The following is a 20,937-nucleotide window of genomic DNA, read 5'->3' as shown; positions in this document are numbered from 1 at the left end:
TACTCCTCAGACCGATGGGAAAAAAGGAAAGGCTGAGACAGGTGGAGTCACTTACCCAAAGTCTTATGACTGACACAGGATGAAGAGAAGATTTGGTTTGAGTTCTATCTAACTCCAGAGCCCAGGCTCTCGGCCACTACATCTTCCTGCTTGCATGACAAGATCTTCTGATTAAAGGAGTAATAATAACACTAGCTAACATGGAATGCTTACTGTATACCAGACACTGTTTTTAGTGCTCTAGATCAGGGGTCCCCAAACTACGGCCCACGGGCCACATGCGGCCCCCTGAGGCCATTTATCCGGCCCCGCCGCACTTCTGGAAGGGTACTTCTTTCATTGGTGGTCAGTGAGAGGAGCATAGTTCCCATTGAAATATTGGTCAGTTTGTTGATTTAAATTTACTTGTTCTTTATTTTAAATATTGTATTTGTTCCCGTTTTGTTTTTTTACTTTAAAATAAGATATGTACAGTGTGCATAGGGATTTGTTCATAGTTTTTTTTATAGTCCGGCCCTCCAACGGTCTGAGAGACAGTGAACTGGCCCCCTGTGTAAAAAGTTTGGGGACCCCTGCTCTAGATAAAATACTCAATTTAATCTTAATAGAAATTCTACTAAAATGATATCATCATCAGCATTGCACAGAAGAGAAAGCTGAGGTCCAGGGAGGTTAAGGCACAGGGAGGCCTGAAATACACAGCTGTGGAGCAGGGGAGCTGAGTCAAGTCCAGGCCATCGGGCTCTAGGACCACACACCCTTCAGGTGAACTTGTACTAGGGTGTCAACCACGCAACCTAGTCTTCCAAGCTCACCTGTGCTTTTGGCTTTTAAAGTTACTGCTGCCTGAGCTTACTTGTCAGCAAACACTTAAATTATTATTAATTACTGATATTATAAGATGTTTTGCAGCTTATTTAATTTTTGAAGTATTATGTACTCATGTAAATCATAGCTAAATACATGAAGGCATTTGATTGATTATAGGCTGAATTTAGCTTGTATAATAAGGTGCCTCTTGGGGACACTTATATAGGCTTATCTGCTATCTGGTTTTAAGTGCCTCTTGAACATAGAATAAGATTACCTTGATTCTATATGTATTAATGTTAGTCACAAACAAATACTTTCTTAAAACATATACAGTTATAAGAACACTCTAGAATTCCTGTAGTCAGTTTGTGAGAAAAATATAATTCATCAAGATGTAGATAAGAACTGAGATCTCTATAGCCAGGCCACTAAAATATCTGACTTGACTACTGAAATTTGGTTTCCACTATCTTAATCCCAACCATGTAGGATTTCTGAAAATTACTCATTTGTAAATGTCTTTCAATGTTTCTACTCCCAGCATTCTGGGCAGGTTTCTCAGATGGTCTCACTGCACCTGGGAATGGTTTCTCACTAAATGCTATTGACTCATTTTCTAACCTGGACACACGCTGTTCATACAATTTCAAGTTCCACACTAAAGATTCAATACATGGGAAATGGGACTTCTCAGACTGACCCATGGCTTTGAAACTAAGTGAACAGCTGGGTGCAGGACTAACCCATTCCCACCTGCCGTGAGGGCCTTAGCAACTCCAGAATATCCCAGAGCTCAAGTTTTGAAAATTTAGAGACATAAGAAATCCCAGTTGCTGGAAGAATTCATTTTGATGAGCAAACTTAGCCTATGCTCATAATCTTTGGTGGTTTTCTAATATCAAAAACCCCAACGTTATCTATACTTAGCCACAAAAAATCCACATCCTACAAAAGAAAAAGCTCAGTATAAGTTTCAAAATTATTTCTTAAAATCTATATATATTTTCTGTTGAGAGTTTTTCAGCATTTACCCGGGCATAGCCTAGATGTTTGTCAATGTTTGAAAATCGCTAAACTTACAAGCCAAAGAAAATATCACCTTACTTGGGATTCCAAGCTCAGAGTTGTCTGAACAAAAAGCTTTTATTAGAAAAAAGAACTTTATATGACTAGTAGCTGAGGGGGTTTCTTAAATAGAATGGTAAGCTTGGAAGTGCAGTGAAATGCCAGTTTGTTTCATGAGCAGCAGATGCTTAAATTTTTTAAGGAAAATGAATCTGGATTCTAGAAAGGTGAGCTTGTTTTGCAAAAGTCTTCAAGCCACGTTCCCTTTCTTTGTTTTTGCCTTTCAGACCCCTTACCTCCTGCTAGGTTTGAAGTCAGTAAAGAGAAAACTACTTCAACTAGCTTGCATGTACGGTGGACTCCTTCTTCTGGAAGAGTCACTGGGTATGAGGTGCAGTTATTTGATGATCACCAAAAGATACAAGAGGCCCAGATTCAAGGAAGTACTTCATGGAATGAATATGCATTTGTTAACCTTACTGCTGGTAATAAATATAATATTGCCATCACAGCTGTTTCTGGAAATAAACGTTCCTCTACAATTCATACCAATGGATCAACAGGTAAGACCTGTTTGCAGATAGTTGGATATTTAGTAGTCTATATACTCTTTTTGAAAATTATATTAAATTCAAGAAATGGAAGTAACAATGCTCCCAGGCCAAAAATACACACATGCATACATACATAAGTGTTGCGCTATACAGAGGAAAGACTAGACTGACAACGAGAAGGTGTGGCTGGGCTGCTAGCTGGCTGGGTCACTTTCAACAAGTCATGGAACTTCTCTGGGACTAGCATTTTCTCTAAAATAAGTAAATGTTTCCTAGTGGCCCCTCTAATTCAAATATTAGGCTAACAGCCTTTTCTGAGTTTGTGCCCATAAAACTCATTTCTTAAATGTTTTCTTCCTTTGTATATTCTTTCCATAACATCAAGTGATGGTTTTCTGAAGATTTCCATGTTTGGAACAAGTCTTTGCTTGCACCCACACATCCTAAAATCAGCAACATATCACCACCTTTTTCCATAGAGGAACGTCTTTCTTATCACTCATTCTCCCCTTCTCTCCTGCTTTATTGCTCTCTATTTTTTCTCTCCTATAGTTCTGTCCTTTTTCTATTCCCTTTACTGCTACACCACATCATACTTCATTGGCAAAAATGACCAAATCCCTATAAAGTGGGGGAGACAGACAAGTAAACGATGATGCAGCTTTAGGCTGCAGATTGTCATAGAGTGTGAGTCCAGGTTCCAGTGTCACACAAGTTAGACGGACAGAGAAGCATAAAAATGAATGTTCACTTTAAAATTAAATGTCTTTATGTTTTCTACAAAGAATTTATGAATGACACTTTAAAAATATATTTTATCCCATTTAGTGCCATCCCCGGTGAAAGATATTGGTATTTCATCAAAAGCTAATTCTCTCCTGATTTCCTGGTCCCATGGCTCTGGGAATGTGGAAAGATACCAGCTAATGCTAATGGATAAAGGGATCCTAGTTCAAAGCACTGTTGTGGACAAATCTGCTACTTCCTACACTTTCCCCAGACTGATGCCTGGCCACCTCTATAACCTCACCATTGTAACTGAGGCTGCAGGGCTGCAAACCCGCAGCTGGAGGCCAGCCAGGACAGGTAAGTGCCCTAGCAAGATGAGCAAATATCAAGTGTAAATCAAGAAAATGATTAATAAACAAGGCTTATTAATTATTTGAATAATGGTAATATAGAGAAAATTGAGACTTGTATGTTATAGGAGGCCTTTAATATGTATCCACTTTTCTACTTAGAAAAGGAGGGGTTCCCTTTTATTTTAAAGTTTAGACTAGCCCTTGGCAACATTCTAAAGTGGCAAAGTTAATTGCTGATATAGTCTCAGCTTCTTTGTTCAGTATGACAACCTTCCTTCTCTTAAACAGGACTCCATTGCCCTTCTGACCTTGAACCAGGAGATTTTTTCAGTGTTATGTTCTACTTCTGTGAAAAAGCCATTTCCCTAAACCTCTATCCAACAAAATATGCCCTGAGAAACAGAAGAATAGGACCTGTTCTCACAGCCTAATAGAGCCTGATAAATTAGTCTTTGCTGTTGTTTTTTGTTTGTTTGTTTTGTGGCAGAGACAGCAGATAGGGACAGACAGAAAGGGAAAGAGATTAGAAATATCAATTCTTTGTTGCGGTTCCTTTGTTATTCATTGATTGATTTCTCATATGTGCCTTGAGGGGGGGGGGCTACAGCAGACCGAGTGACCCCTTGCTCGAGCCAGCGACCTTGGGCTCAAGCTGTTGAGCTTTGCTTAAACCAGATGAGCCTGCGCTCAAGCTGGCAACCTTGCAGTCTCGAACCTGGGTCCTCCACATCCCAGTTCAACGCTCTATCCACTGCGCCACCTCCTGGTCAGGCAATCTTTGCTATTTTAATGAAAAAGTCGGCCCTGGCCGGTTGGCTCAGCGGTAGAGCGTTGGCCTGGCGTGCGGGGGACCCGGATTTGATTCCCGGCCAGGGCACATAGGAGAAGCGCCCATTTGCTTCTCCACCCCCACCCCCTCCTTCCTCTCTGTCTCTCTCTTCCCCTCCCGCAGCCGAGGCTTCATTGGAGCAAGGATGGCCCGGGCGCTGGGGATGGCTCCTTGGCCTCTGCCCCAGGCGCTAGAGTGTCTCTGGTCGCGGCAGAGCGATGCCCCGGAGGAGCAGAGCATCGCCCCCTGGTGGGCGTGCCGGGTGGATCCCGGTCGGGCGCATGCGGAAGTCTGTCTGACTGTCTCTCCCCATTTCCAGCTTCAGAAAAATACAAAAAAAATAAATAAATAATGAAAAAGTCATATGCACACTAATTCATTCATTCAATATTGTAAACTATATGCTAGGCATTGATATAACAACATCCAAGAGAGACAGAATCTTTGCCTTCATGGAACTTACACTGAAGTAGATTCTAATGCTTCTGCTGGGTCTAATGTGTTAATAAATCCCCTCTCTAAGAAAGTTATCTAATTTTAATAGAAACTCTAAAATATGTGGTGCCTTAAAATTTACTCTAGTGGTGAGAGTTTCTGAAACTTTAGAAGGCTGGTATAATGATATTTGGGGAGACCTACACATCATATACTTTTATAACACATCTCAAAGCTGTATAGACATTCTCAACAAAAATGTACCATATATCTTAGGAATTATGTATTTCAAGAGCAAATGACACTTTAGTCAATGCAAAATCAGTGCACTATGCCCTTTTTTTTTTTTTTTTTTGTATTTTTTTGTATTTTTCTGAAGCTGGAAACAGGGAGGCAGTCAGACAGACTCCCGCATGTGCCTGACCAGGATCCACCCGGCACGCCCACCAGGGGGCGATGCTCTGCCCATCCAGGGCCTCGCTCTGTTGCAACCAGAGCCTCTCTAGCGCCTGAGGCAGAGGCCACGGAGCCATCCCCAGCGCCCGAGCCATCTTTGCTCCAATGGAGCCTTGGCTGCAGGAGGGGAAGAGAGAGACAGAGAGAAAGGAGAGGGGTGGAGAAGCAGATGGGCACTTCTCTTGTGTGCCCTGGCCGGGAATCGAACCCGTGACTCCTGCACGCCAGGCTGATGCTCTACCACTGAGCCAACCGGCCAGGGCCTATGCCCATTTTTTAAATAAAGTATTGTTAATTTATGTTATAACATTAGAGGGCCAAAATGATAATATGAGCAAGGGGCAGAAAGAATATTCACCAAGATGTCTCTCCTTTGTGATCATTTTCCATTGATGAAATAATGACACAACTTTTTTCTGGGTTTTTTATTTTTGTTGTTTGGGTTTTTTTTAGGAAAAAACGATAAAATTTTAATTTCAGGAGCAGTAAGTCATTGGCACAACTCTTTAATTTTATCATGCTTTAAATGAAAAATAAAGTATTTTCAGTACACAAAATTTTGTAATAGCCAATCCATTGACCGATCTGTCATGTACTTGCTATTATTAAATACATAAAGAGGGGAAGGAATTATGCAAGTGCAGACTTCTTTGAGCATTCATTCCACTTAAAACATCTGACCCAGGCCCCACTTGCCAATAGGACCCCAATCTCAGTGACACAGGCAGAGGTGCCCAGCCAGCTGACTCATTCCAAGCCAGAATTCTGGCTCCTACTCCCACGTCTGTGTTCTTTCCATTAGCAAGATAGCCTTTCTTTGATTTTGCAGAATTATTTTTGCCACATGAGGTTGTCATTTTCTTCTTTGCAGGGAGTGTGGCTTGTTGGGATTAAAATTCATGTCAACATTTAGCCACAAGACTGGTAAAATATCCTGAGTTAAAAGTTTCTTTTCCTCTCTTCCTAATTAGCCCCCATGGAAGTCTCAAATTTGATGGTGACAAATGATGGCACATTGACCTCTCTAAAAGTCAAGTGGCAAAGACCTTCTGGAAATGTGGATTTCTACAACATTACCCTGTCTCACCGAGGGACTGTCAAAGAATCTAGAATATTAGCACCTCAGGTTACGGAAAACCAATTTAAAGACTTAACCCCTGGACGACTTTATCAAGTTACCATCAGCTGTGTCTCCGGTGAATTGTTTGCTCAGAAGGTGGCAATGGGCAGAACAGGCAAGTCTAGGCTCCAGAATATTTCTTGGTTTCCCAAATCAGTCTCTGATCCATCTTAGAATAGGACAAAATAAGTTAGAAGAGAAACCCCTTTTCCAGCCTAGGAAGTATGGTCTATGTGACGGAGGGTGTATGTGGGCTAGAGCCCCATACACAGAGCAAAGCAGAGCATTAATTGCATTCATCTGGGTTATTTGAGTAAATGTGCTTGGATTGATTCCTGAACAATCTATGTAACTGACTGTCACACATCACACCTCTTCAGTAGCATAAATGCATTAGTGTTGATACTAATGAATGAAACATTTCTGAGCAACTCTCATAGTAGGGCTGATTAGCACTTAATCATGTTTTTTTTTTACTAAATTATTTTATCAATTTAAATCACCAAACATTTATCCAGTGACTTGTATGTATAAATTATTGTACTGTGAGTTTTGAGAGTTGTTAAAATGGCAAGGTTCAGCAAACTACCCACTTTGGCCAAATACAGCCTGTAATATAGTTTGATATAGCCCCACAGTAAGAGTGGTTATGGCACTTTTTTTTGTAGGTTTAATAAAACAGAAAAATATGAGGAAAACCCCATAATGGGCCACAAAACCTGAAATGTTTACTTGCTGACCCTTGCTTTTAAGGAAATCACGTTTTAGTCATATAACTGTAGAACATACATACAAAAGCATAAAAATACTGCAGTACATTTTAATAATGGTAAATGTCAACATTCCCACGTATCAGGCACTAAGTACTTTTCACCGTCATTTCATTTAGTTCTCACAACAAAACCACAAGAACATTTCTATTTTTATCACCGTTCTATAAATAAATAACTTGTGAATGGTCATCCAGCTAGTACATAGTGTGGCTGGAGTTTATATCAGGCTGTCTGATTTCAGAGTCCATTCTCTATGCTGTTAGAGATCCCAAGTAACAGCCATATGGTCAGAGACACGAGAGAAGAAACCCTCCTTTCAGAAGGACCAGTAAAGACTTCTGGAGAGAAAAAAGGGAAGGGGATTTGAGGTAGAAGGAATGACACGTGCAAAGGCAGAAGCGCCCAGGAGACCTACAGGTCTGCAGAGCAAGCACCTGAAGGCAGCATACAAGAGAGTTGGGGAAGGCAGGAGTGTGGCTGCAGGAGTGGTCAGAATTAAGACTGAGAGGATATGGGGGTTTAATTTGGAGAAGTGCAAATACCACACCAAGGACTTGATGATTTATTCTATGGTTAATGGAGGGACCGTGAATGTTTTTGAGCAAAGGAATAAAATCAGAGCTATATTGCAAGATTAGTCTTTTCAACTGGAAAATAAAGAGGAATGTTATATAACTACAACATGCAGTCTCTTCCAAAAATACCACATCCATCAATGTCACCATCATTAGATGCAACATCAATGCCTCTAGAGTTGGTGTGCAATCAGTAAAACACAGCATTCATATCGCTAGTTTATTAACAGTGTTACAGAAGGTCATATTACTGATATGTTATTAAGGTGATTTGGGAATTCATTGGTTGAATGCTAAATGTCACCGAAGTGAGGAAACAACACTTATTTGCGATCCATGAACATCAGGTAGGGATAGAAATGTTTTGAATTGCAGATTTTAGGTCTGTTATCTGCTGTTGCCCATGAAGAGTGAATGAGTATCCTTATTTTGGCTTCTAGTATCTCCTTTTTGACATCATTTCACCATCTAGTTCCAGAGAAAGTTGGGAACCTGGAGGCAAACAGCAATGGTTCGCTGAGGTCTCTAGTAGTAAGCTGGTCGCCCCCTGCTGGAGACTGGGAGCAATATCGTGTCCTGCTCTACAATGATTCTTCCGTGCTGCTCAACATCACCTTGGGAAGGAATGAAACACACTATGTCATACATGACATAGGACTCATACCAGGAAGACAGTATGAGGTAGAAATCATTGTTGAGAGTGGAAATCTGAAGAACTCTAAGCGTTGCCAAGGCAGGACAGGTAAGTAAATATCAAGGTATTAATGACTGATGTAATCTTGATTTGGTCCCTTTACCAAGTAACCCAGGTAACTGTCAGTGTACCCTGGTACTTTATGAATTTGAGATATTATATACTTGCAGACTGAAATAGGGTTGAGAATGTTTAATTTTGTCAAATAAGAACATTAGAAATCACTTCTACTAGTAATTCCATTTTATATAGTCATGAGCCATACAATGATATTTTGGTCAATGACAGACAGTGCATACAACAGTGGTTTCATAAGACTATAATGGAGCTAAAAAAATTCCTATGACCAAGTGATGTCATAGACATTGGAATGTTGCAGCTCAATGCACTACTCATGCGTTTCTGGTCATGCTAGTGTTAACAAACACAGGCTCTGCCAGGCGTGTGAAAGTATACAATTATGTACAGTACATACTATTTGATAATGATACTAAAAGACTATGTTACTGATTATATATTTACTATATTATACTTACATTGTTATTTTAGAGTGTAATCTTTCTATTTATATATAAAAAAATGTTTGCTGTAAAACAGCATGTTGTGTTATGCCAGAAGGAGCCTCCTTCATCTCATGTTTACTGTCTTCTGATTACATCATTTAATTTGTTTTTTAATTAATCTCGTGTTGTTTTGTTCATCATGATTCCTAAGTGTACAGAATTCCACGGCTAATGTTGCCAGTGAGAGGCCACATTGAGAGACTGACCTGAAAAGAAAACTAAAAGTGAGTGAGGACTACAAAGCTGGAAAATCAGTGATGGTGATGGCTCACCAGTTAGGCAAGTTCCCCACCATAGCTACATCTTGAAGAACAGAACAAGGTGATGGATGCTGTTGAAGGATTTGCTTCACTGAAGGAAACAAGACTAACAAAAACTTGAGAAGGGCCTGTGTCGGACATGGAGAAACTCCTAATGACCTGGATTGAAGACCAGACACAGAAGAGTCCTTCTCAGCACCGTGATGATCATAACCAAAGCAAAATGTTTCTTTGTGATGTTGGAAGAAAAGGCTGGACCTAACTATGATGTTGAATTTACTGCTGGCTCTGGATGGTTTAACCAATTCAAGAATTGTTTATTCGTTACATAAAGCGACTGTGAGTAGTGAGTCTGCCAGTGCTGATGTGAAAGTACCTAGAAAATCGCTAGAAACTCTAGAAAAGCTGAGTGTGGAGAAAAATCACTTGCCAGACCAAATATTCAACACAGATGAAACCTCCCGGTTCTAGAAATAGATGCCTGAAAAGGCTTTCCTCCAGAAGGAGGCCAGGTCAATGCTAGGATTCAAGTCTTTTAAGGATAAGATAACAATCTTCCTTGGGGACAATGTCACAGGCTACAAATTGAAACCCTTTGTGATCTGGCACAGTGAGAACCGCAGGGCCTACCAGCGTACTGATAAGCAAAAACTGCCAGTGTCCTGCAGAAGCAATAACAAGCATTGGCTGACCCAGGTCCTTTCCCAGAATGCCCTCCTGAATTGCTGTTTGGAGAATAACTTAACTCTCAAGATTTTGCTTAATGTTGATAATGCTCCTGGACATCCTCTTTTTATTGGTGATCTTCATCCCAGTATCAAGGTGGTATTTCTCTTTCCCAACACCACCTCTGTCCCAACCAATGGATCAAGGAGTTGTAGGAGCTTTTAAGGTCCTGAGGAGGACCTCTGCCCAGGCTATTGCTGTAGTCGAGGAGACACGGATGCAATTCTGGAAGGATCACAACATCTATGACTTCATCAAAACCTTACTGGGGCTTGGGGTGATATCAGCAAGATGTATATGAATGGTATCTGGAAGAACACACTTAAGTGGTTTGTCGGTGGCTTCAAAAGATTTGCCAAGGATGAGGGGTTGCAAAACTCAACAAGGCTGTGGTTGAGATGGCAACCAACTTTAACCTGGCTATGGACAAAGATGTCATTGAGCTCCTAGAGGTGGTTCCTGAGGAACTGACTAATGAGGAGTCATTGGAACTGGAACAGGAACACATAGACGAAGAAGAGGCAAGAAAAAAGGAAACTGCAGGAGAAGGAAATGAACCCCCAAGAAAATTCACAGTGAAGGGTTTAGCAGAAGCTTCTACAGACCTCACACAAACTCCCTAAAAAGCTTGAAAACATGGACCCCGACATTGCAAGGTGTTCATTAATAGAGAGGAATGTTTGTGGTACATTATCTGCTTACAAGCAAATCTGTGATGAAAAAAAAAGAAACAAATTAAGCAAACCACCATGTACATATTTCTGAAAAGAGAAATAGGAATATTTCTTCAAGTAGAGGCTCAGGCAGGTCCTTCAAGGTGGTATTCTAGAAGAAAGCATTGTTGTCACTGGAGATGACAGAAAATTTCTTTGATGCAAAATTCATGATATAATTTTACACACTTGATGTTTTTATAATTGTTTCCCTCTCTTTTTATGGGGTCAACACTTTATTCTTAACAATGTCTCCTAGAAGTTCTAATAATGAAAGCTTTTAAAGAAATGGAAAAATTTTAATTCTTTGGATAATGGAAGTCTTTAATCAGATACTATTATTAGTTATTAGTTTAATCAGGTACTATTATTAGTTGCCAGCTATACTATTGTTACCCCCCCCCATCATTTATACATCAGTGTTCCTGCCATCAAATGAAGTAAAAGTTATTTTGTCTTTCCAAGCTATGGGAGGCAACAAATATTTCTAAGGCCCCTCAAAGAACTCAAACACAGATCTTTCTCTGTAGTTTTGTGGATGACAAGATCAAATAAAATAGTTTATATCATAGAATTTATTTGAAGCGATAAGTACTCTCAGAAAGTATTATGTGGTCAAAACTAGAAGATCCAGTAAAGTATTTTCCAATACTAGTGTTTTAAATCCTTATTTCTGGTTATGTTTTTTTAACAAAGATTTCATGATTAGATTTTTTTAAATTAATGTTCATAAGCATTTGGAAAGGAAACGCTGAATTGGAACATGGCTGTGGATGGGAGGGAACAGCTTGCTAAAGAAGAATACTCGAGTGTTTCTGAGTCCATCAGTGATCCACGTCTCCATTGCTTCTTCCTCAGTCCCCCTGGCTGTCATCCAGCTTCGTGTCAAACATGCCAATGAAACCTCCCTGGGCGTCATGTGGCAGACCCCTGTCTCAGAATGGGAGAAATACATCATTTCACTGGCGGACAGAGACCTCTTGCTCATCCATAAATCACTCCCCAAAGATGCCAAAGAATTTACTTTTACTGACCTGGTGCCTGGACGAAAATACGTAGCTACTGTGTCCAGTATTAGTGGAGACTTAAAAAACTCATCTTCAACGAAAGGAAGAACAGGTAATATTCTTTATAAACTTTAGGCTTTAAAACTCTCCTGTCTGATGAATTGTTTAACACTCAACTTATAAATGTTCACCAAGTTCCTATTATGTACCGGGCATTGATTTATGGATCCTTTCTGTTGTTTGTTTTCTATTTTTACTAATTTCAGGCTTATCTTTAATAGTTCCGTGTTTTGTTTCATTTTACTTTGAGTTGATTTTGATAAAATTAAAACAAGAGAACTTTTCCAAGGAGTTTTGCTGCAAAGCAGAGCAGAGAAATAGGGCAGCATTTGAGAGAGAAAGTATGTTTGGAAGGAGGATTTTTTTAATGATAGAATAACTAACAACACGTTTTATGCGGATGGGAATGTTTTAGAAGAGACAGGAATGGAGATGCTATACAGAGGAAGGGAAGAATTATTGCCATTATTCTATGAGTAGGCAAGAGGTATTGGGATCCAGACCACAAGTCAAAGAATTGGTTTTGAAAAGGAGCATGAGCAGTTTAAATTTAGAGTCAACTAGAAGGAGAGTGTATGGGTGCAGATACAGAAAATAGATGGATGGTTGTGGCGGGCAGTTATCTTTTGATAACTTTCTCATTTTCTGACGTAGGAAGCAAGGTCATCATCAAAGATTCCCCTTTCTAATTTACAGCGGGTCCTTGGATTATGACATAGTTCCATTCCTATGACAGTGGCATAACCTGAATTTTGGTGTAAGTTGAAATACACCCTAGCCTATTCACTTACCTATCCTAATACAGTTGTAAAATCATAATCTAGAACATGAAAACACAACTAAGCCACAGTAAAAGGAAAAGGACATAAATATACTATACTATACACTGTACTGTTGAAACAGAAAAAATGACAAAAGATGAATATAAAAAATTCTTACCTTTATTCTTGTGGTTGGCTTGGACACTGGAAGGGGCATTGCAAGGTGGGAGAGAGTGACCTATTGGGAGGACGAAGCTGGAGAGGCAGGAGAACCTGCAGAAGGTGCTGCAGATACTGGGTCAGGTGAATCAGGGTTGCCTAAGGAACATGCAGGAGACGCTGGAGATGATTCTACCTGTACTACAGGTGTTTCATCCCGAGAAGCAGCTGATGTAGAGGATACAGGATCTGTGGCAGGTCTCTCTACCTTCTTACAGAATTGTACCAGGCTAGTCTGGAAGGTTGATGATTTCTTCTCTTCCAAAATCTGTCTATAACATTGCAAGGCATCCATAACAGCTGAAACACTCACACCTCAGCTTTTTAAGTTTTTATGGGAATGAGTATCATAAACTTGAAACATCCTTTGTCAAGACTGTTGTAACCTGAGGACCCCCATTTTTATTATTATTGTTCTGTATTAATTTCTCCTTTTTTAACCCCACAAAAATATAATTATTGTTTTATATAGTCAATGTATCTGTGAATTGATCACCAATTTACCAATTTTTTTTCTCATCTTTTCTTCCTGTATTTCAGTTGTATTACATTTTTTTATCCTGGAGAATATACTTCAAATTTACTTACTGAGATTTTTAGGGACAAACTCTCTACACTTTTGTTTTTCTGGGTATGTTTTTATATATCTTAATCTTGAAAGATATTTTTCCTGTGTTACCATTTTATGGAAAGTTATTTTTTTCTCAGCACATTGAAGATAGTAGTCAAGTCTTTCTAGTATTTATTGTTTATGTTGAAAAGTCAGCTGTTAGTCTAATTTTTACTTCTCTGAGTAGTCTGTTTGCTGTGATTGCTTTCAAGATCTACTCTTTGCCTTTGGTGTTCTACTGTTTCACAGTAATGATCTAAGTAGAGACTTCATTTGTTTATCCTTCTTGATATTATTGGCATTTCTGTATTTGCATATTAGTATCTTTCATCAATACTAGGAATTCTCATATAGTAACTTTCTAATATTGCCTTTTGCCTCTTCTCCATTCCCTCTCTGTCCTCCTCTTGGTATACTAGAATATTATACATATATAGTATTTTCAGATATTTTCTCTCTGGCTATAGTTTTCCTCAGTTTTTTGTTTCAGTTCATTAATTCTTTCCTTAGTTCTGTTTAAACTATTTTTAAGTCTACCTATTGAGTTTTAAATTTTAATTGGTATGTTTTTCACTTCTTTTGTGTGTGTGTGTGTGTGTGTGTGTGCGCACACACACACACACACATGCACAAGAAAGAGAGAGAGACAGAGACAGGAAAGGAGAGACTAATTGTTTATTGATTGCTTTTTCATATGTGCCTTGACTGAGAGGCTCCACTGAGCCAGTGACACCTTGCTCAAGCCAATGAGCTTGGGCTCAACCCAGCGACCTTGGGCTTTAAGCCAGAGATCTTTGGCTCAAGCCAGTGTCCATGGGGTCATGCTTATGATCCCATGCCCAAGCCAATGAGCCCGAGCTCAAGCTGGATGAGCCCACTCTCAAGCAAGCAATCTCAGGGTTTTGAACCTGGGACCACAACATCCCAGACTGACACTCTATCCACTGCACCACCACTAGTGAGATGGTATGTTTTTCACTTTTAAACATTCTTTTTTATTTTCTTTAGCCGTATTTTCAGTCTCATTCTTTATTACTATCAGCATATTAACACTTTTTATTTTACATTTTATATAATTATAATATTTGAAATCTTCAGGAGTATAATTCTGCTGTCTGAGTTGGTTGCCTTTTGCTCATTGTGCTTTACTTTCTTAAATGTCCATGATTTCTTTTTTTCCTATAAATTCATATATCTTGGGATTTTATTTTGTGGGAATTCTTTAAACCTTTGAGTAGTAAATTTTTTTCATGCTTGCTGACCCCCAGGAGTGAGGGTTTTTTTTCAAAAGATGAAATTAGATCCAGTTACTCTGGATGGTCAGGAGGCACAAGTACATACATGAACTTTCATACTACTCAAAGGGTTAATGTCTTATTTGAGACTGGATTCAAAAAGAAATTTCTTTTCATTTGATTCTTTCAGGTGCACAGGACCACTGTCAACCCCAATCTATTTTAATTTAAATTGTCACCTTGAGGTTTTTGATCACCCAGGTTTTATGAATTTGAGTTGCAAATTCACTGAAGCTCTCTTGAGGTTATGAATTCTTGGTGGAAATTTTTTCTTCTCCACCCAGTGTCAAGGAGGTTGGGGTGATATGGAGAGTAAAAAGAAAATATTTATTTCACTTACACTTAAAATGTAATGTTTCAGAATTCCAATCTTATGCAAGGTTACTTTTGAGGTCCTTTAGCCTGGGCAAGTTCTACACTTTATATCTAATTTCATAGAACCTGCAGAGCTACAAAATCCGACCTTTAATTATATATTCAAAGATGTTTTCAGAATGAAAGTCTGCTTCAATGATTCAATTACTTCTCTGTCACTTACTTTTGGGTCTCTGTGAATTTCTTACATTCTTGACAACTCATTTATTCATTCACATTTTTGTTTTATCCAACACATGTAGTTGTGTTACTGGTGGTGGTGGGGGGGGGGGTAGATTTTCATTGGTGTTGCCCAATATCTTGCCAGAAATGGAAGTCCAAGACATAGTTTTACACTTAAGATCATTTTTATTATTCCCACCACTTATAGTGTTGGGTCATATGGTAAGTGTATGTTTAACTTTGTAAAAAACTACCAAACTGGTTTCCAATGTTGTAAAATTTTATATACCCACCAACAAAGTATGAGATTTTTAGTGGCTCCCCATTCTCAGCAGTACTTGGTATTGTCAGTTTGTTTTTTGTTGTTTTTATGTTCATTTGTTTGTTTTAGCCATTCTAATATGTGTATAGTTGTATCTTGTGTGGTTTTTTTGTTTTGTTTTGTTTTTGTTTTGGGGTTTTTTTGGCAGAGACAGAGAGAGTCAGAGAGAGGGACAGATAGAAACAGACAGACAGGAAGGGAAAGAGATGAGAAGCATCAATTCTTTGTTGTGGCTCCTTAGTTGTTCATTGATTGATTTCTCATATGTGCCTTGACCAGGGGGCTACAGCAGACAGAGTGACCCCTCGCTCGGGCCAGCGACTTTGGGCTCAAGCTGGTGAGCCTTGCTCAAACCAGATGAGCCCACGCTCAAGCTGGTGACCCTGGGGTCTCGAACCTGGGTCCTCCGAATCCCAGTCTGACACTCTATCCACTGCGCCACCACCTGGTCAAGCTCTTGTGGGTTTTTAATTTGCCTTTCCCTAATGACTAATGGTTTTGAGAATCTTTTCATATATTTATTTACCATCCAGTTGTCTTCTTGGTGAAGAAGATATTTTCAAATATTTTGCCCATGTTTGTGTCTTATCATTGAGTTTTGGTCAGAAACATGTGTTGCAGTGTTCTGTTCTAGTCTGTGGTTTGGTTTGTCTTTTTAATAATTCATCAGTGTATTTTGCAGGACATACCTTTTTTACTTTTATGTCCAGTTTATCAGTTTTTTTTTCATGGATCATGATTTTAGTGTCATATCTAAGAAATTTTTGCTTCACATAGCTCACAAAGATTTTCTCCAAGAAGTTTCATAGCTTTATGTTTTTAATTTGGTGTGTAATTTCTTTTGAGTTAAACTTTACATGCATGTGAAGGTATGAGTCAAGGTTTAATTCTTTGCGCAGAGGCATCTAATAATTCCAGTCCTATTTGTTGAAGATACTACTTTCTCTACTTATTTGCCCTTGAGTCTCTGTAATAAATCAATTGACTAGATATGCGTTGGGCTATTTCTGTACTCTCAATTCTGTTCTATTCATTCGAGTCTATCCTTTTGCCAGTGTCACACTTTCTTCATTACTGTCTCTAGTGAGTCTTGACGTTAGGTAATGTTAGTCTTCCAACCTTATTCTTTCTTAAATTGTTTTAGCATATGAATTCCTTTGCTTTACACACAAAATTTAGAATTAAAATTGATTCTTCTGATCATGTATAGTAATATTTTTCCAAGTTTATTGACAAATAATTGACATACATCACTGCAAGTTTAATTCATATAGTGTGGATTGATTTACATATATTATGAAGTGATTTCCACGATAGGTTCAGCAAACATTCATCTTCTTATATATATACAATTTTAAAAAAAGAAAGAAAAATATGTTTTCCTTGTGAGAAGAACTCATAGGATGTACTCTCAACAAATTTCCTATAATATATATAATGTTAGTTATAGTCATTATGTTGTACATTACTCCCCTAGTACCTATTAATCTTATAATGGAAAATTTGTCTCTTTTGATAACCTTCCTCCAAAATAATATTTTTTAATGAATATGTTTGTATTTGAATCCAAAAGTCAACAAATTCTGAGAAGACGAGTGCTAAATTTAATCCCTTTGATTATCACAATTCAGGAAAAAGAGAGAAGATGTATATTGATCAAGTGCCAACAAAGTTGTATAAAAGATCTTTTAATGAATAGATTAGATATCACAGTAGTTACTAATTAGGAAAAGTGCTCTCAGATTCATGGGTTAGGGCCCAGGGGTCCCCAAACTTTTTACACAGGGGGCCAGTTCACTGTCCCTCAGACCGTTGGAGGGCTGCCACACACAGTGTTCCTCTCACTGACCACCAGTGAAAGAGGTGCCCCTTCCGGAAGTGCAGCGGGGGCCAGATAAATGGCCTCAGAGGGCCGCATGCGGCCCGTGGGCCATAGTTTGGGGACGCCTGGTTAGGCAGATCAACCTTTGAACTGCAGATTAACTATTTGTTAACATGATAATATAGGCTAAGTTACTTATATTTTATAACCTTTGGTTTTCTATTTAGTAAAGGGACTAATAATATGAACTTTATAGAGTTTTGAATGAGTATCAAATAATATGACCTCTATAAAGCATAGAGCTCATAGCTAGCACACAGCAGACACTCAGTAGTTGTCATGATTATCATTATTATTACATGATAATATAAATACTATTATTTTAAGATTTTCATGTATAATAATAAAGTCCTCTTGAAACTGAGCCAGTAAAGAATTAACCAGTTTTCAGGTCAAAGGGATTTTCCAGTACCAGCCATAACAACCATCAGCTCAGGTGGATGATGTGGCTTTGAATTCTCATGGGGTAAGGACAGATTAAGTCACATTAAATAAGTAATCTTCAGCTCACCCAGGCAGTGGCACAGTGGATAGAAAGTAGGACCGGGATGCAGAGAGCCCAGGTTCAAAACTCCAAGGTCACCAGCTTGAGCGCGAGCTCATCTGGTTTGAGCAAGACTCACCAGCTTGAATCCAAGGTCACTGGCTTGAGTAAGGGGTTACTCAATTTGCTGTAGCCACCCAGTCAAGGAACATATGAGAAGGCAATCAATGAACAACTAAGGTGCTGCAAGGAAGAATCGATGCTTCTCATCTCTCTCTCTTCCTGTCTGTCTGTCCCTATCTGTCCCTCTCTCTGTCTCTCTCTGTCTCTGTCACACACACACACACACACACACACACACACACACACACACACACACACACATAAGTAGTCTTCCAAAATAGCAGCCTTTTGTTACTAAAATTTTCAATCAAAACTATTTATTAGGCATTCATTGTCTCATACTTGGATCCAAAATAATTTTGATTTTCATACAGGCAGCTTTTTTATACTAAGTAGAGTCTCTGTAGGGGAGTAGTTTGTAGTTTGCCATATGTCACAGGAAATAGAGTTGAGAGTTTATAGCAATATAAATATATATATATTTAGCATCTTCAAGACTGTCTCCATTTCTTACTTAATTTTATCACACTTCTTTAGGGTGACTAAGTGTCATCTGTTTTTTCTTCTGTCTGTCTACTGTGTTTTAGTTCCTGCCCAAGTAACTGGCTTGCATGTGGCCAACCAAGGGATGACCAGCAGCCTGTTTACTAACTGGACCCAGGCAGTGGGAGACATAGAGTTCTACCAAGTCTTACTCATCCATGAAAATGTGGTCATCAAAAATGAAAGTGTCTCCAGCGAGACCAGCACAAAAAGCTTCCAGTCCCTCAAACCAGGCAGTCTCTACTCCGTGGTGGTGACAACAGTGAGCGGAGGGATCTCTTCCCGACAGGTGGTGGTGGAAGGAAGAACAGGTAACAATAGCACATGGAATCTCCAGAGTCCCACTTTTAAAACATTGTATGAACAGGTTAATCTCTAATCTTTCTAAAAACCAAGTTTCAATATCATCCAGAAGGTATGTGTTACTCTCCCAGGAATAGAAATTGGGTAGGATGAAGGTAGGAAACAATGAATTTTGAATTTTATAAAATCTACAGTAAGTGTGACAGAACTCTTAGAAAAATCTTTATGATGTGATAGTCATTTGATGCCAAATCTCATCCATTGTACATGATGTACTGATATTAACAATTATATAAAAATATTTAGCTGAAGTTAATCAACTAATGATGAAAATAGTAGTGCAGTTTGTACATACTACAGGATTGTATTCTGACAGTCACGGCTGGTAGTACTCTTTGCTGTGCAATACTATAGTGATTAATTTGCATGCAAACTATTTCTAGCCAGAGAACTCCTTAAAAGCATCCACATCTTTTCCATTTTGTATTCGCAAGTCATAGACTCTCAGTGAATGTCTGTGGCACTAAACCCCAATTAAAATAAGCCAGTGATTATGGTTGACATCAGAAAGGCCAGTCATGCTGTAGTAGCTCTTTCTGTCCACAGTTGGTCCAATCGTCAGACTTGTTTCTTTCAAGATAGGCCTTTAGCCTTATTTTATGCCACTAGAGGGCAGGAAATACTTTGCAAAGAGAAAACACACCGTCTCTAGCTGTGTTCATTAGACTCCCAAGAATAAGTAACTTCATCACAGGAAGATCAAAGCTATTGCCAAGTCCAAGTTTTTTAGAAAAGCTATTGCATCCTTCCCTGTTTTTCCTCAAATGTCTTTATTGATGAGTTTGGTTCAAACCCATTCATTTGGATTGTTAGGATGTTTGCTCTCTGTCCTACATGGGAAACTTTCTGACACATTTTTACATAAAAATGCCTCCACTTAAAATACTTGATGAACAGTTAGACCAAAAAATGCAGTCAGGGCACCCTTGTATTTCTGAGGCATCCCAGGGGCCCACTTGTGTTTTTATTTTGGTTAGCCTTCTAATATAAGAGCACTCAGCTTCCAGAACATTTCCTTGACCTCTTAGGTAATCAGATTAGATCTCCTGAATCCACACTGTTTTTGCTGACCAAACTTTTGATTGTGCTTTTCTTATGAAACTATTCTTCCCCTTTTAAAATCACAGTGCCTTCTAATGTGAGTGGAGTCACAGTAAACAATTCTGGTCGTAATGACTATCTCAGCATATCCTGGCTGCCAGCCCCTGGAGATGTGGATAACTATGTAGTGACACTTTCTCACGATAGCAAGGTGGTCCAGTCCCTGGTTATTGCCAAGTCTGTCAGCGAATGCTCCTTCAGCTCCCTCATCCCAGGCCGCCTCTACGACGTGACCATCACTACAAGGAGTGGCAAGTACGAAAATCATTCCTTCAGCCAAGATAGGACAGGTAAGTCTGTAAGGAGGTCCAGGCTGTCTAAGAGCCAGCTGACTGTGGCTCAGATATCTGAGAACTGCAGTATTTCTGTAACACTAGAATTAAAGGCCATTGGGATCACACAATTGTTATGGAGTCTTCATATTTTAACCCAAGAAACCCCTTCTGTGAACACATGTTGCCGTCACATAAGATGAACACCACTTTCATGACTAGAATTCATATTATATTCAAACATAGTAACAAATATTTCTGTTTAGGGAGTACTTTTTAGTTGCTAGACCTTGATTTTATATGTGTTAACTACTTTAACCCTCAAAAACTCTTCATTGAGGCAGCTGTTATTATCCCATTTTAGAAATCAGGAAACCAAGGCTCAAGGTTAAGTAACTTGCCCACTGTTTAACCTGTTGAATAGGCAGTGCATTTCAAATCTTAGGTTTAAACCCAGCTCTAAATGACTCCAGAGCTTACTAAGTCCTTCATCCTGAAATGTCTCTTGGTTAAGACCACTGTTCATTCTTTTACACACAAGGTGAAGATGTGAACCTTTATAGTTCTGGGACCAGGAGCAAAATCTTTGCAAAGGCAACAAATACCAGGTCTCTGCTGTGTTAGAAAGTACTAAACTTAGATGACTAACATTTCCTCAGTGTATTTTTAAAATTCAATTTATTGGGGTGACACTGGTTAA

The 20,937-nt window shown here is 39.0% G+C and overlaps 1 protein-coding gene across 2 annotated transcripts in view; it reads left to right on the top strand.

The window, feature by feature from the left end:
• PTPRB (protein tyrosine phosphatase receptor type B) overlaps positions 1-20,937 on the top strand; it is a 118,764-nt gene that overhangs the window by 35,957 nt on the left and 61,870 nt on the right. For both annotated transcript variants that reach the window (XM_066368557.1, XM_066368558.1), the window contains 7 exons: positions 2,166-2,441; positions 3,261-3,518; positions 6,206-6,469; positions 8,175-8,444; positions 11,517-11,777; positions 18,546-18,812; positions 19,992-20,255. In XM_066368557.1, the coding sequence (XP_066224654.1) occupies positions 2,166-2,441; positions 3,261-3,518; positions 6,206-6,469; positions 8,175-8,444; positions 11,517-11,777; positions 18,546-18,812; positions 19,992-20,255 (1,860 nt within the window). The remainder of the gene's footprint in view (positions 1-2,165; positions 2,442-3,260; positions 3,519-6,205; positions 6,470-8,174; positions 8,445-11,516; positions 11,778-18,545; positions 18,813-19,991; positions 20,256-20,937) is intronic.

The sequence above is a fragment of the Saccopteryx leptura genome, chromosome 2, assembly GCF_036850995.1.
Source record: "Saccopteryx leptura isolate mSacLep1 chromosome 2, mSacLep1_pri_phased_curated, whole genome shotgun sequence".
Classification (NCBI taxonomy): Eukaryota; Metazoa; Chordata; class Mammalia; order Chiroptera; family Emballonuridae; genus Saccopteryx; species Saccopteryx leptura.
This window is presented reverse-complemented; position numbering and strand designations above follow the sequence as displayed.